Source organism: Poecilia reticulata, linkage group LG4, assembly GCF_000633615.1.
Source record: "Poecilia reticulata strain Guanapo linkage group LG4, Guppy_female_1.0+MT, whole genome shotgun sequence".
NCBI lineage: Eukaryota > Metazoa > Chordata > Actinopteri > Cyprinodontiformes > Poeciliidae > Poecilia > Poecilia reticulata.
In genome coordinates this window covers 26,899,279-26,917,611 of record NC_024334.1, presented here as the reverse complement: position 1 = coordinate 26,917,611, position 18,333 = coordinate 26,899,279, and the positions used below count along the sequence as shown (strand labels likewise).

Below are 18,333 nucleotides of genomic sequence, written 5' to 3'. Positions count from 1 at the left end.
TATATATATGTATATATATATATATACACACATTAATATAACAGACAAAATAGTTTTTGTATGGTACAAAACATAAAATTACTACAATCAAGTTCAGCCAAAATCATACAAGATATTAAACAGTCCTGCGTTTTACCAGGGGTATCTCCCCTCCAGTAAATGGTTTTCATATTAAAATGACTCTTTGTAACTTGAGTTACAAATACGTCCACAGTTAGGCCAGGAGCAAAGCAGAGGCTCATCAAAAGGCCCATTCAGTCACTAACGCTGCCATCATTGTGCCCAGAACACAAAAGGGGTCCCCGCATTATTTTGATGTGAAACCAGATAATTTCTGTTGAGAGCCAATGAGAAGACTGACAGGGACGCTCCCAATGCTTGTCGTCTACCGTTAACCGGGCCCTTTGATTTTCCTAGCTGCTCTGACGAGAGCTAACCAGCTGCTTGTAAATGAGCTAGCATCTCTTCTCGGCTGCCATTATTCTGCTCTCCTGAGCTGACAAGCTAGCTCACTGGAGGGACACTGGGTGAAAGAAAAGTGTGGCCTAAAGTATTAGCTTGAAACCACAGGGGACGCAGCTTGAGTCATCCTGGTTTACTCCACCAACTGCATACCACAAAATCTATGGAACAAGTAAAATGGGTCTGAAAAGAAAAAGAAACTATTATTTTAAGGCCCTTCCCACAGTGCTGATTCTATAATCCAGAGATATCCTTTCCAACAACATGGATTCTTAAGAAGTCAGATCTATGTAGGGGAGGAGATGAAACAAAATATTGCATATGCTCAGCAAACAGCAGGATATGAGGTAGACTGCTCACTCTGAGGCCATTGTAAAAGATGAATTACATCACTGAACTGGCACACATTACATTTTATTTTTGATTTAACAGTGTGCTCCTGTTGCTCCTGTATTGTAGAATAGGTAAAAATTATTATCAAACAAATGTGGTGCAATGTTAACTATAAAGCCTGTATAGGGGATCATTACAAGCCTGTGATGAACATCTCAGGAAACAACAGTATGTATGACTCCAAATAAAATTGTTCCAATTTTTACGAGGATGTCTGTATAGCACTCTCAATCTACTAGTGGGTCCTAAAAATACTTAACAATGTCGTTGTCTAATTTGGATAATTTGCCATTGGCATGTAATAATTAGCCTATGGATGCTGTAAGAAAGGGACAACCCATATCCAAGTGTAATTGAAGTTGTAATTGAAGAAGTTCTTCACTTGTTATCCTGAAAGATAATGAAGTCGATTAATAATGACAGCTCTTCATGCTAACTCAGAATACCACTTCTGGCTAATAGGAGTTAAACTTAGCATCTGCTGAGGGGCTATTTCCCAGTTGTTTAAGAATCTGGCCTGCATTTTAGTACCTTTAGTTTAAAATATGAAGTATGTAGATAGTAAAACCCAAACTGGAGGATTCCACACTAAACATATATTTTTTTTAAAATCATTAACATTTATGACACTTTTATTCAATTTGCAACAAAATATAATTGCATTTTCCTTTTTTTAATACATTCTTTTACTTTAGAAAGAAGAATGAAACCACATTATGCAAACTTGACCAAACTGGACTGAAATATTTTACACCGATATAGACTATTTAAAACACATTTTATAATCTGTAAAAATAAAATAAAATAAATTAAGTGGTGAAAAAGAAAATAATGGTCTTAGTTTTCCCAACATTTCTTCGAATGTTCTCTTGTTGCCATAAATTTGATACTGTGATATCCTATCACTTTATCAGTGATAGTGATACAGTGAGATCACTATCAGTGTGGTCATTTTTTGAGAAATGACGGGTGGTCAAAAATGACCACCCAGTTGGGAATAACATAGATTTTTCTATTCTTACTTCATCAATCAATTTCCAAAGTATTGGATCCAGTTCCAAGTATCGAAAGGAAATAAATTTGCCCAAAGTTACTGTGGCTTTGCTGACCACCTCAAAGCCAATTTAATTTAAATATATCTTTAGCTGTTCTCATATCATGTTACAGTATCATGAAAGATATTAAATGCTAGTTAGTCTTTGAACATGATGAGAGATGAGACACACGAAATAGATGGAAAGGAAGTAGGAAAAAAGGGTGAAGAAAAAAAGAGCCAGAGCAAAAGAAAAAAAAAGAAACATTTCATCCTCATTTGTATTCTCCACCATCGAGTTCACTCCAGTTCATTTACATCTCCGCTACTTCCATAGCAACAGCAGGGGGGCTATCAGGAGCATCTTTGATATAGGTACATGACTCTGAAAAAGATCTCATCATTTCTCTCTGAATAGATGTCAAGAAAAAATGATTTCTTTCCTCACATTGTTTAGCAGCTTTAAACAGAAACTTACACCAGAGATTTTGTTTTCCTTATGTAGTTTATTCATCTTTGTCCAAAACTAGTGCTTGTAGAGATAATCCTGGCCACAATAGCAATGAACAGAAATATGATCTTGTAGCACTTAATCTAATTGTGTTCAAATAAAATAGGACATGTAGAAATACTAGAAACCAAAAAGGTTCATGTAACACCCCCCTTCATATTAGCTACTGCCGCGCAACCCTGTCCATTAGAATTTGAACAAACGCAAAGCATCAAGTTTTGCTGCCAGACAAAAGAAAAATGTACTGCAGGAAAACACAGCCTCATCAAATTCCATGTACACTTGTATGTAAATCAACCTTTAGGCCTAATTAAGCAATACGAGGCTCATCAAGGTCATAAATCCCCTTTTTTTTCATAATGCATTATTGACTACACATCATCTGCACATGTTAGCTGACTGCACTCACACAAGCACAGAGTGACATCTCACTGTCTAATATCGGATAGCCCCCAGGCCAGGCAGTGTGTGCAGAGGGAGCGGGAAAGAGAGCGAGAGAGAGGGGGAAAAAAGAGAGAGGGATTTTTAGGTCACAAAAAAAGGAAGGACATATCCTGGTAATGAAATGGCTGCAGTGACCATAAAGTAGTAAATTTTCTCTCATGGTTCCTAAAACACGGTCAACTGTAAATTTCAATATTAAATTACAAGACATTTAGAGATTATCCAGACAAGGTCAAGACATCTTTACTCATTTTATTACTACAGTGTTGAAGTTGATTTGACAAAATAAAAATAAAAAAACTGAATAATGTAAACAGTCTAGATTCAAAGATAAAACAAGACATTGGATAGGAGAAAGTTTGCCCTCTATTTCAATTAAAGTGAGTCGACATTAATAGAATTATGTGGATTAATCCTCTGAGTCACTCCGAGAGGGAATTGATGTAGGTCAGTCAATATTTCAGATGACAACTGATACAAGTTAAATGATGTGAATGCCTTTTGGAGCTTCATAGGCTGAATTTGATTAGTATGTGATGACCCTTGTCTAAAGAATTTCCTGTTTCTTTCATAAAATAATAAAAGCAGTGGCTTGAGATACATTCAGAAGCCCAAATGTCCTGCTCTGCTTCAGTGACGTGTTTGATGCACTCCATTTTAATAAAACGGCACCCAATGTGTCACCCCTGGGAATACATAAAAACGCGGTGGTCTGTCTGGTTGCTTTGCATTCTCTCAGTGCACTTTTTCAAGCTGCCCACGGCAGTGGTTCCTCTTCCCCAAGACTCTGCTCTCATGTGTATGCATTTGTGCCACATTATTCAGCCGGTGCTTCAACTGACCCCCACCTGGCATTTAAATTCCCTGACCAACAGGGTAGTCATGCCCTGCCTGATGACACGACTGCTGCTCTGACTGAATTCTTTATGCCGTCTCCATTCTGACTCAACCACAAGGACTCACTGCTATCCACATTTGGTGGATTGTTAGTTGACACCCTTTTTGCTTGGACACTTAAAATGGGACAAATAGTGTTGCATAACACTTGATAAAGGACAAAAGCAAAACACTCATTTAGTCTTTTCTAATAGACTATTTACATTGCAAAAAAAAAAAAATCCTAATACGTCCATTAACAAATCTCATTTCAGAAGCACATAAATATAAAAGTTATTACTGCATTTTATTTTAATGATTTGCAGTTAAATATAATCTTAATCTTTCAGGTCATTACTGTATAACAATCTTGCATTAAAAAAAGCTTCCAGATTTGGAATAACTTACTCTGAAGAGAGGCAGTACATGTGAAGTTCCTATTTAAGGACATATTTGAAGATTGTCAAAACGCAAACCTGGTGGCTGAATATTTTAAATAAATGTAAGAATTTCGAGGATGAGAGTTGTTTGTCTGATGGAAATTAAGAAACACGAGCATCAGTCCATGTATGTCTCTGTCAGTAGGTATAAGATGGTGACCAAAATCAAGACACAAGAAGCTTTAAAAAGCAACAGCTTCAAAATAGCTTAAAAATATTCTGCTATCCCCTTGCTACAGCTTCAAGAAGTGGTGAAATTAAAAGGACAACATTTAATTATTTTTTTTTTTATTTTAACAAAAACAATTAACTAGTTACTCTGTTAATATGAAGACATACCATGTTTGGGATCTATTTTCTTTTTTGTGGTCTAGAAAAATATTTAATCTTTTCTCAGCAGTGAGGATCCTTTTATTTTCAAAAAAATTGCCTTAGCCAAGTCTATCGAATGGGCAGCCCACGTCTTTTTACTAAAGACTATTCTGCCATTACAAATTAATATAAGCCTATGTCTAACATCCTACTGGCATACGCTTGCCTGCATACTGAAGGAAGCAAATTCAAAATAGATTATTTAATTGGATATTTATCGTTAACATGTAAGTGCATCATTTATCCAAGAGTAAGGAAAAGCCTGAGGCCTGACATGCAAAAGCACTCAGGGGTCACTATAACTCACAAGGTCAAAGGCTGAATCACACGAGGTCAACTTATAGTGCCAGAGCACTAACAGCTTGAGCTGGTATATGTTCAGTCTGACATCAAGTAAACCAACATGTCAGGATTTCAGCATGCTGATTTAGAAGGACCACCAAAAAAAAAAAAAAAAAAGGTATCGCTAAACAAGTGGAAATTCTTGGCTGATTTACTAAGTGTGAGTTTAAATTAAGAGTTCAGCCTCAGCGGAAATCCTACACAAACAAGAAAAAAATAAATAAATACTAAATGCACTAGTTAAGCCCTGTGAGTTAACAAGGCACATAAATGTGAATTTAGAGTTCTTTGAAAAAGGTCCTGCTTCTAAATCCTTTTTATTTATGGGCGTAGTTTCACCACCCCTCGTTTACAGGACCCTTCTCTGGATTTATAGCTGTACTAAATCAGGAATGAAAGCAAGAGGACAAAAAGGATTCCACTAAGGGCAAGAAAGGATATCTTACGACCGACCCATGAGAGCAGACTGTAAAATCTGTGAAATCACGAGCCTTAGAGTATATCATCTTCTCTTAACACATTCTGTCATTACATGTCCCGCAGTAGGTTTTTCTTTACATGCAATCCAAACCGTACTAACGCTGTCCCATGTGGATGTTTTTCAGCAGTCTCCTCACAATGGAAATGTAATTATCTACCCCTTAAACACAAATTGCTGTTGTTTGCGTGAGACGTTTCAGCTGCTATGGAATCTGCCTGGTTTAATAAAAGCAGTCGAAGACCACTTCAATGACTCCATCCTTCTGTCTGCTTTTTTGCTAAACCCAAAAGTGGAATGGGACCCAGGCTGCTCACCCTGATAAATGGATGTAATTTCTCTTGCAGAGGAAATCAGAGTTGTGATGTCCACAGTGAAATTCTATTAAAAACAGTTTATATAATGCTCTAAAATATTCCAATCTACAATGACTCACGAGAAAGAGAGAGAAAATTGGCACGCTGCAATCTCATGCGACATGAACTCTGCAGATTATTAACTGTAACATTCCACATCATAACACCAGCGGATACAAAACAACCCTGCATTTGCCCTTTGACCTGCTTCATTTGTCAGGCGCAAGTTGTACATGCTGGTTCCTGTTTGAGAGACCTTATACAGTGGATAATCAAAAACATTCTCTCCATCCGCCCCTTCTAGACAGCACTTCATCAGAAGTTCTTGCTTTCCGTTTGTCTGCAGTCCTTGATCTCAACTACGTAAGCGGCACCAATGGAAAAACATTTCAAAACTAAAGAGGCGCTGCTATTTTATCTTGTTGCCATCATGCAAATAGCTTTGAGTCTTTTTCACAGCATATAAGCAATTATTTGTCACATGAATCAGAACATTTAACAGTAAATCCTGCAACCAGCCCAGATTTATGACTAATGAAACAAATATAAAGCCTAGACGCAAACAAAAAAACATTTACATGGAGGAGTGTCCCTGATTAACAGGGCAAGAACAAAGTGAGATAAGCTGTGGCTGTAAAAAAGCATAAGGCAGATAGGGACATGTAAGTAGATGACTAATCTAGGGTGGGACCCATTTGAAACCCTCTTATCCAGTAAGAGTCTTGAGAATTATAGAAGAAGGCAGTTTTAATGTTACGTTGAAATCTGAGAGACAGAGTAACATGTCAGGAAACAGGGGACTTTTGTTAAGTGTAATGAGTGTGTGACCTCAAAGAAATAGCCACTTTCTTTCAAAGGAAAACTGTTTGTTCATATTTACAAAACGGGAATATCCCAAGAAATAGACTGGTTAACAAAACTGTTAAACTTACAGCTTGACCGACCCCGACTGATGACAGGCTTCTCATGAAATCAGATCTGATCCACTTCGCTTAACACTCAATACCTAAGCGGTGACAGTTTGCGCCAACAACAACACTCTTCAGTGTGCAAGCAGCAAGATAAGGTATAAATCAACGATCAGCCGACTTCAGCCCAAAACTGGAATGCTCTTTAAGTATTTAAATGTTTAAACTCTGTTAAAGTTGGAAGCCTATAAGAAAATTTCAAGCAAGGCTAAGAATACACAGAGACTATATAGTTAGAATGCTACCTAATCTGAGGTGCTAGAAAAGGTGCTGTAAAATATCTAAAATGTCAACTCCATATGATTTTGTCTTGATTATAAATCTCTAAAACGCTGTTTTACACTAACTGCTCTCTCAAGGTGGGAAATGATCTATTCCTYCAATTATACATTGGCTGGTTAAAGCTACCAATGCATGCTGGTTATCTAAAAAGTCTTGGGACTGTGGTCCACAGAACACATTATTTTTAAGTTAATATTTTTGAAGTGCAGTTTGTAAGCTAAGATGCTAGAGCGTCATGTCTGTAAGCAAAAGACTGAAACACCAAAAAGCCTAAACTTTGTTTAGTCCTGGCAAATATAGCTCTTACAGAGCAATTGGAACCAGCTACAACCAGTATTGGCAGGTCAGAGCTTTTTAACAGAGAAGCCTGCTTTACATACTTTTTTTTTGTAAAATGCAAGCAAACTTAGGGAACAAATAGCTTCAGGGAAGGCCATTTAGTACTTTTGCTGTATAAAAATATGAAGGCTAAAGTTAAAAGCATAGCAGTAAGTCTCCTGTCTGAACAGCTGCCTCAAAATCATGGCTGACGTGTTCAGAAGAGTTATATATTAGGATTGTAAACACCAAACTAAATATGTTTTCCAAGGTTAACTCTGTATTAATATCCAACAAACGCTGACACTGCAACATGAATCAACAGACACCTGACAAAAGCTACTAGAAAGTACTTTAAAACGCTTAGCAAAGGCGGCAGGTTAACAATTGTAAGCATCAAGCATTTGAGGTCAGTGGAACATACATTGACTGCCTCGGGAGCCAGGTGAAGGAAGCGTCTGTGTTAGACGGGAGGAGGGGGGTTAGCAATATGTCAGAGTTCTGCCATGCTCTTGCATGACAAACACCGACCTGGAGCCAGCTGTGACAAAGCCCTAATCCTGAAAATCCCTTCTTCCTTTGCTGAAAATCCTAATGAGGATTTGAAGTACTCGGCAGGGAGGAGACCCAGGGGCTGTGGTTACACCTTGCCACTGCTCGCTCTCCCAGTCATTGTCTCCTTATCTCCGTGTTGGCCAAGCCTGGCTGGCGATGAAAGAGACATGACAGCGTGGTCGGCCTACGTACACAGACCCCACGGCTGCCTGGCTCCGCAGGGAGGCCGGATCCCGCAGTCTACCTCAAACAACCAAGATGACATCAACAAAGTGGTAGAAAAACAAAACAAGCTCACACTCCTTAAAGCACGCAGACCTAAACAAATACGTATCACTTTACTCTGCATCGAATGTTAAGTAAGTAAAACACATTTTAAAAATCGTGCTTAAAAAAGTATGTAAAATTTCTGCAGCATTTTAAAGTTTCCTTAAATATTAAGTAAGGATGGATAAGCGCACACAATCAGCACTTCCATTTTTTTAAGACAATTCGGTACATATATATGCACATGGTGTTTAGAAATAAGACCACGTAACATTTATCTTCTGTTTTGAGAATTTTATGTATCACATCTGATCAGATCAGATGTTAAATTATTAATTTGTCTTCCTCACACTAACAGTTGGTCCTTTTAACAAAACCAGAATAGGGACAAGGCAGAAAAGAGGTTATTAAATAAAAAAGTAAGAAAGAAAGAAAGAAAGAAAGGAAGGAAAAGAAGATAGAAAGTGAGACAGTATAAGTATTTTTAGTCGTTAAAACATCTAAATGGAACATCACTGGGAGGTGCTGGATCCCGTTCTTGCAGGTTCTGGGCTCATATTAAGCCCTGGGCTTTACAGTCCAGTAATTAGATTTCAGAACACCTTGATTGTCTATTTCACTTCATTGACTTTGAGATGAAGGTTTTAAGTCTTCTCTTCTTCTCCTTCCTGCGATACAAAAAGAGTGCTTTTAAAGGTGCCCTTCCCTGTTCCCTTTGAGAAACCTCAAGTACTTTAAACATTTCAAGCTTCGAGGGGAAACAATGGCGAGGCTTCAGAGTGTGTGGAAAGACAGAAAATCCCTGTGCTAGGCTTGTCCTTACAGGTTTCGCCTCTAAAAACAGGTTGTGTTTTTTTTTTTTTTTTTTTTGCTAAAGGGGAATGAAAAGCTAAATTCTAAAGAAAGTATTTGTTTAGGTTTGATGAAACCGCAGGTGACCCATTTAGTGAACCTTGTCTGTTCTGAACATGGCATGACCTCCTTCAGAAAACAAACTCCTTAAAAGCATTTAGCCAACATAGTGAGGGTAATCATCAGTTCAGATTATTTGATGATTTCAAAATGCTTCTATTGAACACACACACAAAAAAATATTTTTATGCAAAAAAAAAAAAAAAATGTGAACAAAGTATTCCCAGCACTCTATGTTGCAGGTTGCAAACATAAACTGACTCCACACCTCTTGACACACAGTCCTCACCGTGCCATCTCATTTTGCTTCTCCATAATTCCAACAATCTTTGGGGAAGGTTTTGAAAAGAGTCTGTGACTGAGCTAGGTGTGAATTGCAATTCTGTCACTGATACATGCAAATCCCTGCAATCCCACCAGATGTGACTACATTATTTTGGAAAACATGTAAGCCAATTTAATCATGCCTTGCAAGGATAAATCATCACTGCTTGTTTATGAAAAAAAAAAAGTTTATATATTCATATATAAAAGGTGCACCAGCAGGATAAAGGGAAAAATAACTTGAAGAAGATTACTTGGAATGCTATATGGCAAACGTACATTCATGCAATTCAAAAATAAAGATAAGTCAGAGACTTCCAGGCCTACAATGTTTGAACCTCTTTAAAATGGTCATCAAGGTATTTAAAAAAAAAAAAGTGCTCACGTTTTACCATAACGGCTTCACAAAACGTGTTATTTATGACAATATCAGTCCCAACAAAAATACTACTATGTAAAAAGAAGATCTACTATAACCGACATGCGCTTAGAATATAGACTCAGTTCAGTGAAACTTTAGACAATATAAAGTAAAACTGGCAGAACTATGATCCCCGATTTAGTCATGAATATCATGCAAAGTGATTATGCTTAAAGCCTCTTCTCATTGTAGCTGTCACTTTCTATGAAGTAAGAGGATTTTTCTTGGCTCAGAATTAGTCTGTGCACAAAGATTAAGAACAACAGAAAGCCTTGTCACTCGGCTCTGAGTCCACGCTATGCTGTTGGAGTCAGGACATTACATTCTCCAATTGCTTTTAATAAAAAAAATCAACTTCAGTTTTCAATATATTTGAACTGTTTTGCTTTCTAACAACAGGCAAACAAAAAAAGAAACGGGAAAAAAAACAGTAATTAGAACCTTTCACATAGAGACAAATCAAAATCTGCACTTTGTACACATTTTTGACTAATATGAGGTGTAAATTTGGTTTAAAGTTACGCTATAACTTAGTTTAGATCTTTAATTTAGTTTATGGTTTATTTTGATTTACCTTGCAATTCTTTTAATTTTGAAGTCTTTGTTATGTGTTTGGTCAGTTTGTACATTCACTGTTTTGGTAACCTCATGACAGATTTTTTTTCACTGAGTAAACATCACATTCACATGACAAGACATTATTAAAGTACATTTCTTTAATCTGCTCATAGTCTGCTGCTAGTAAGTGTGATTATGTGAATCTAATTTTAAATATTTACTAGTAGTGGGTGGGACAAATCACTTTGGTTTTATAAGGAGTCCAATCAGTCTTTGATCTTGAGATTTTACTCAACCAAGGGGGGATCAGAACAATATTCAACAGAAACAAGCTGCTATATAAAAATATGAGAATCAATCTACATTACTTATCAAAATACCTATATCCCAAGAAAAATAAACTAAGACACAATACATGACTTCATATTTATTTAGTTATGGGTTCAAATGGAAGTAAGTTGGGATGAAATGGCAATGCGGTTATGAAATTGGTCATTTGTTGGCTCTTTCATATTCATACTATTATCATTTATTTGCCATTATCTTACCAACCACAAGGCCCTATTGTTGCTCTATTTATTTATTATATAAGCACTGTGAGACTTCACTATTTTAATAATGTATTTTTGTTTCATCTTTCTATCAAGATTCAGAACCAAACAGAGAAAAGGCAGGGATCTTAACAGGTAAAGCACTTCTCTTTGATCAGAATAACTTTCCCTTCATGTCTCTAACCTTTAGCTGACTTATAGACACAGGAACTATAAAATCTAAGAAATAAACAGTCTTCAATAAAACCCCAGATGATAGTTGATCTCAATCATAAATGATGATTACAATATTGCTGGTTAACAAGGCTCTTGTGGGCTTAAGCAGGATAACAGTCATAATAAAGCAATGGTGGTGGAAATTACACCATCTAAACAACCTGTATTATAACAAATTACACATAATTGTTGTGGTAGGACCATGACTTTAAACTTTATTGTGCTATATTATTAATTTTTGATGCTATAAGCCATGGGGTAATTTAGCAATCGACAGCGCTCTACTCTGTAAATACAGTGTAATTAAAATAATAACACAAATCAATCTAAAAACTAATGCCAGTAACTCTGAGGGTTACTGAAGCAAACAAGCAATTCTTCAGAGTAGAGATGTGAGCATAGAAAAAAGGATAACAGGAGACAAAAGCTTAGAAACTGCCGTGAGTCAGCTGAGTAAATAAAACAGACATACTCGTGGACACGTGTCCAACCAGGGAAGTCAAATGTGAAGAATGTATAGAGAAGGAGGTCAAACTTCCTGCCCTCCATCGCTGCATTCTCAGTCTGGTACGTGTGTTTATACAGCATATAAATACACACGTTTCAGGTGCGAAAAAAGAAAATGGGGGGAGGGGACAAACCAACTTCAAACTATTTATAGCATTCCACTAACCCATTTAATTCAATTATAAAAATGCATTAAAAAGATATTAGGGGTAGAGGCAGTTTAATGAAGCATGTTTACTAGGGGATATTGTTTGTAATGAACTGTTTCTGGGCTGATCTGTGAGACTGAAATAGGAAAAGGGAAAAGACGTAAGGGGGGTAGGATAATATTAGAGGAGAAGAGAAAAGGATGAATGAAAAATGTCAAAATAGTAAATAACCAATGTTTTTTTCAACCTGCCATTCCAACATTAAGATGCAGACAATTCATCAGTGTATTATATTGCTTACTCTGTTCATTAGCAAGCAGAGGGTTAAACAACCTGCCAATAATTCACTTCTGTATCGCTTTGACACTGATTACACATAGGTTTAATTGTCCGTCATTATTTCAATGGGCAATATAAACCAAAAGCAGTAGAACATACTCATGAAAATAGATGCAAAATCACACAGTTTTTAAGTTTTTATACAAACACAAATCTAAAAAGGGTGGCTTGCGTATGTATTCACCCTCTGATTTAATAGATACCCTTGTTTCTGGGATTATAGCTGCACATGTTTTGGGTGTGTCTCTACCTGCTCTGAAGTTTCTTTGAAAATATTTCAAGCACAATCAGATTGGACAGAGAGTATGGAAAGAAAATTAATTCTTAGCAAAACTGCTCAATTAGATTGAGTTTTTTCATGATTTTAACAAATGAACCATTCTAATATAGCTTGTTCTGCTTGTAGATGAACCTCTGCTTCAGTCTTAAATTTGTCCTTTTCACATGTAAATCATTCCCTTATGGTCTATATAAAGTAGAACTGCAATGATTTGGTCTGAATTCCTTATTATTGTGGCGCCACAATCCCCTCGGTTAACCTGTTCTGAGACGTGTGTTCGAGCCCCGCCCCACTCCAGGTTGCAGAGCGTTCCACGCCACCACATTCTGCCATTTTTCTAGTTTCATAGCAGCGACACAATTTTCTACTGGCAGAGAAATTTTTTAACGCAAAGTTTACCAAAGATTTAAGACCAGAAGTCTTGTCCATTCAGCCTTGCATGTTTGAGCGTCTGACCGAGAGCAGGAGAATGAAGACCATCAATCTGCAGAACCACACACTCAAATGAATGCATCGCGATGGTATTATTACTGTATTTACACCCTCTCCATCCATACCAGCTACCTACAATATGGAGCAGAGTTTAATTGTAGCGTCCATGCATGTGAGATACCTATTAAAATATGAATATTACCGCAATATGAATGAAGTAAACAAAGTCCCGACATAATTAAGGAGTTAGCTAATGGGAGCGTCAAGAACATCACCAAATGCATTTGGATCATGTGTTCCCCAAGACAAAAATGGCAACTGACAGCCAAATATTACAAACATGCAACACAGTTTAAAATTCACAGAGACAGCTAAAAACTAACACACAGCATCAACAGAAACAGAAGACTCGATGGCTATCCAACAGACCAGGACGTTATTATCAACACACAAAAACTCATGGTCTAAAATAAGCTTTGTTGTCATTTTAGGATCATTAGGAGCTTACCACTTTGCTGTGTCTCTCGTTTCCCTATAGAGAAGGACCTGACTCCTCAATCAGAAAAAGTATTTTGGAAAATCCCTCTTGATACTAGCTGAGGTTGCTGAAGGACTCCTCCTTAAGTGCTTCGCTCAAACAAGCGGGACTTTCCCCACTATCGTGGGGACATTTCCAAGAAAAATAAAATATAACCAGACGCTTTGAAGGAGCTTTGATGAAGCGGGACAAAGTAAGGAATCTTGTGGACTAATGCACGCTAGAACCAAACATTTTCACTTGTCTACTTGCAACTTTGGCGCGACTGAACTTGGATATTATAAAATCCCTGCAAGAAAAAAAAAAAGTCGGATTCACAGAACTGATTAGTTGGAAGTCATGACCCTGCTTAGCATTTTGGCAGCAAATGCAGTGACTTAATAGACTAGAAAATGTTATAGGCAATAGAGAAAATTGAATAGAATGAAAAATATAACTAAAAAAGAACAAAGATATCTACACAGCACCAGAAGACAATAAATGCACTCCTAGATGCTCAATGTGCTAAAAAAGTGGATTTTCATGATTAGTTCCTTTTAAATCTTTTGTAGCCTTAAACCTTTTTAGGATTGTCCTACAACAACAAAGTTCGATGTTTCCATCTTGACAAGTTTGCACTGAAAAATTTGCTTCTTGCCAGTGTCTGCTGTTCAATAATAAAAAAAGAGCGTACTTGTATTTTTTTCATGACTTGACCACCTTACCCCTCCTTTACTTTCTAAAGCTTTTTATACTGCATTAAACAAGTTACAGAGTATATTACGGTCATATAAGTCCATATTTTATGGTACTTGAATAACTACCTTCTCTCAAAAGTTATTTGCAAAATGTACATTGTCTAGAGTAAAGTTGCAGTAACAATTTATTTCACATAAAGCATTTTGCAAGAAAGTGTCATTTTAGTCTTCCTTTTACAAATGATGGAGGCCACTGAGCTCACTGAAATCTTCAAAGCAGCAGAATCTTTTTTGTATCCTTCCCCAGAATTGTGCCTAAAGACAATCTTGCGTTGGAGGTCTAAAGATAATGCCTTTGACTTCATGCTTGATGCATAGGCACTGTCAATTGTTGGATCTTATATAGACAGGTGTCCCTTTCCTAATCAAGTCCAATCATCTAAATTTACCACAGCTGATTTTTAGATTCATGGCAGTCTGTGAAAACTCATGGAAATGTGATTTCTTGGTTTTCTATTTTTAATTATCTATATAATACTACATACTTTTATATTTGATCAACTTTATGGTTGAGAAATTTTCTCACATTTAATGGAAACCATTTGACTGAGCAAAGCTGCTTTTGAGGCATTTTTATGGCTGAAGTTTTACCAATTTGATTGATGCCTGTAGAGATCAGAGAAGTATGTTTCCATTTTTTAAAAGGAAAGATCAAATGACATCCAGATGGTATGCGCATAATGTGCTATTACAATTTACGCCAATGCGATTCGCTATACTGTCAATAAGATGTGTTGTTAAAATCCCACCTTGCACCCTTGAGTTTTTGATTACTGAACTTAAATGACGGCTTAGCCAGAGCTTTGACAGCTGTCATCTTTACACAGAATTTTATTAGCCCCACTTACATTACACACAAAAAATATGCCAGCTTCGGAGTATTCTAAATTCAATCATAAAACATTTAGTGTGTTACTTTTCAACCTCGTGGTTAAACATTGGACACGTAAAACTTGCGGTTACAACAAAGCCAGGACTGATTTAATCAAAACTTAATGAAGTGTGATTACAAGACATTTGAGCTTGATGTTTTTTGAGGTGTGAAATCTGCGGCGTGTATTTCCATGACGGCGAGCATTAAAAAGCGAGGAATTTACAAACAGATCCAGCTCTGATGCCACTGGGAACAACTGACGCTTTCAAGCAGAAAATCTCAGACAAATCACAATTTAACAACTAATGAAACCACTCAAGATTATCCCCCTCTATCCGTCTGTGCCCGTTGTCCTGAAAACTGCATTACTCACACAAGCAGTGCCTGATTTGGCTTGGCTCAGAATTACTGCATGCTATATTTCCACATGCGGCAGCTGAATAAAATAATCTGGAGCTGCGTCAACTTGAACTATAACTTATTCAGAACAACAACAAAAAAAAAAGACATGATAAATCAGTATAATTTTAAGAAGCCAGCAAAGACAAAACTCTGATATACTTACCCTCTGTGGAGTGTACTTGGTTTAGAGTGATGAGAAACCAGCAAAAGGTGTGTAGTGTCCGCAGGCTGCATGCCATGGTGCTGAGTATTGATGATTTGTGGCAGGTTAGTGTTGTGGGTAACAGCTTCTGATCAGAAAAGCCCAAGCCAACTGGTCTCAGAGATGCTCATTATCGATCTTCTTCCCTGCAACAAAGACCAAAAAGACATCATTTAGTTCAGTTATGAAATTTAGTCCACACGTGTGCTTTGCCCCTGAGGAATACACTCGCGTTCTGAAGCCCCTTGATGTTTCATTCACATTCCAATGAAGAGATGTGACAAACCTTAAGCTGTGAAATGCTACAAACCCACGCACACCACTAAAATAAGCCCAGAAGGTCAATAATCCTCAAGAGAGAAATCCCTTAATGGCAGCTAAATACTAAACATTTCACCAGTAGGCTGGGGGAGCAGGGTGAGAGCAGGCATTGTTGTGTTGAAACAGATGTGCCCCACCCTGTCCATTCCCTCATGAGCAATACCTAAGTGATACTAACCTCATTAAACATATGTATATGTGTTTTTTTTGTTGTTGTTTTTTTTTAAGTGATCCAGAAAATATCCATTCATCTATTGTCTATTCCTGCTTATGGTGTTGTGAATGGGTTGGTCCTATCTCCAGCTGTTATTGGGCAAGAGGCAGAGTGCACCCTGGACAAGTCCATCAAAGGGCAACACAGAAACGCACAGGACAAGCAACCAGGCACACACATTCAAGAAAGCCCTGCACTGATATCCTGTCAGGATTTCAGTCCAGGGCCTTCCTTCTGAAAGGCAACAGTGCTACCAACTGTGTGACAGAGCACATCATGATTCCTACATAATGTTTATGTAAATTACAGTCCCACAGTACAAAAAAAAAACATGGGCTGGTTCCTGGTATCATGTTAACCAAGATTTTTAAAAGATTTCAAAAACAAACAAGAAAAACATGATTAAATTGTTCCTAAGATCTGCAGCCATTTAACTGAGAAACCAACAACGTCTTGTGGTCTTTGATAATGCCAACAATTATAATGCTGGGTCTTTCGTAATTGTTACCCCTCATCTGCCTCTAGAATTAGATATGGATCTAATTCTAGCAGTGGAATATTTTCTGATGTTTGAAAATATTTTAAATTGTTCCAAAAATCCCTGACAGTTACAGTTTGAAAACCAACAGAGTCCCATGGTTTTATTAAAACTAGTGCTAGAAAGCCACGCGTGGCACATCTGTTAAGCACTTGACTGCAAAGTACCTAAAAAGCTTGCCCAAATCATTTATAAACTAAAATGAATTTCCTATTTTGATTAAAAAAAAGAAAATGAAGTCAAAAATGGGCAAACATGTATAATATTCTCCACAATGAGGACATTTACTTTGAAGCTTCTACTAAATCTAGTAGAAATTAATCTTACATTTTGGAAACCACATACATTGCATGAGTTGTACTAATCAATGCCAATTATTGTTTTAGTCCTGGGCATATTGTTGTTTTTCAGTATTGAACCAAGGCAATAAGATGATAGCAAACATTCTTGTCACAAATYTTTGCAAAGATACCATAATACAATATTTTTCCACATGGTTATTATGATAATCTAATTTTTAGTGTGGAATGAAAGTTAATTTTAAAAATGTTTATCCAATGGCAGCTGAGGTTCATCATTTTAAAATTTATGATTTATTCCCCAAAGTAAACAAAGTTGAAACTGAACTTTGACAAAAAAAAAAAAAAAAATGCTAAAACCTAAGTTGGATTTATTCATGTGAATTCTTGATGTGGATCTAATTCTAGCAGGGGAATTTCACTTCCAACAGAGGTTAAAAAGTCAGAGCACTCTCATCTACCCTTAAGTTTTGTGCCTGTTTTCTCCCCGGTGCCCAAGACAAATAAACAAACACTGCCAAACAAATGGTCACTTCTCTGTCTCGAGACTGACCACAAACCACTTTATCTCTCCGATCTATACCCTCACCACCCCCGCCCTTCTCTCTGACATTTCTCCAAACCAGAATTCCTCCCCTTCCCACCTCATCCATACCTGTCTCGGTAGTATAAGCCTGAAAGTTTGTTTTGCTCTCATTCCGCTACAAAAGCAGATGACCTCCTCCCCACCGTGGATCCAGTGGTGGAGCCGTGTGTGGTGAAACCCAATGCTTACCTGCACGCCCAGGCATGTGTTTCACACTACTAACGGCTCCCTTTTGTCTGTGTGTTTACACCGCTGGGTTAAGCTCCATCCTCTTGCTCCCATGAACCATTAGCACATTCGCCATGGGATGTGGCATCGCTTGGGCAACAAGGCACACAGGACCCCATTAGAAACAGTTTTCTCTTTTTTTTCCACATTGAAAAACACCATTTCCTTTTTTTTTTTTTTTGTATGTCTACAGCTTGCGATTGTTTAAGATTCGAGGGAGCGAATTTTATACAGCTCACACTAGCAGCAAATGTAAAAGAAAAAAAAAAACTCAACAGAGAAGACAGGGAGGATTTGTGTTGTTATGTACAGTCAGAACCGCACAAATCAGCTTCAGCTGTCACCTCCATGCTGGAGGATAACCAGCGCCTGAAGGCTCTTTGATCTGTTTTGTCTGAGTTCTCAGGCATCGTAATAATTCATCAGCGAGAAAACATGCAGAGCGCACGCATTTGCCGCCAAAGTTATAATTAAACCTGCCATAATCAGTTCATCTGGTATGACATTGCTCCTCACCTGAGACCTCTAATTTTAGAGCCATTAAGAGAGGTTAACAGGAGCAGAACACACACGGCCACAGCGTATTTAGTTTCAGAGGAATAATGTGC

The 18,333-nt window shown here is 37.3% G+C and overlaps 1 protein-coding gene across 40 annotated transcripts in view; it reads right to left on the bottom strand.

The window, feature by feature from the left end:
- Positions 1-18,333, bottom strand: part of adgrl2a (adhesion G protein-coupled receptor L2a) — a 127,241-nt gene that overhangs the window by 88,901 nt on the left and 20,007 nt on the right. For all 40 annotated transcript variants that reach the window (XR_533604.2, XM_008408083.2, XM_008408086.2 and 37 more), the window contains exon 2: positions 15,501-15,685. Coding sequence is in view for 39 of the 40 variants with exons in the window: in XM_008408083.2 (XP_008406305.1) it covers positions 15,501-15,576 (76 nt within the window). In the remaining variant the exon portion in view is untranslated. The remainder of the gene's footprint in view (positions 1-15,500; positions 15,686-18,333) is intronic.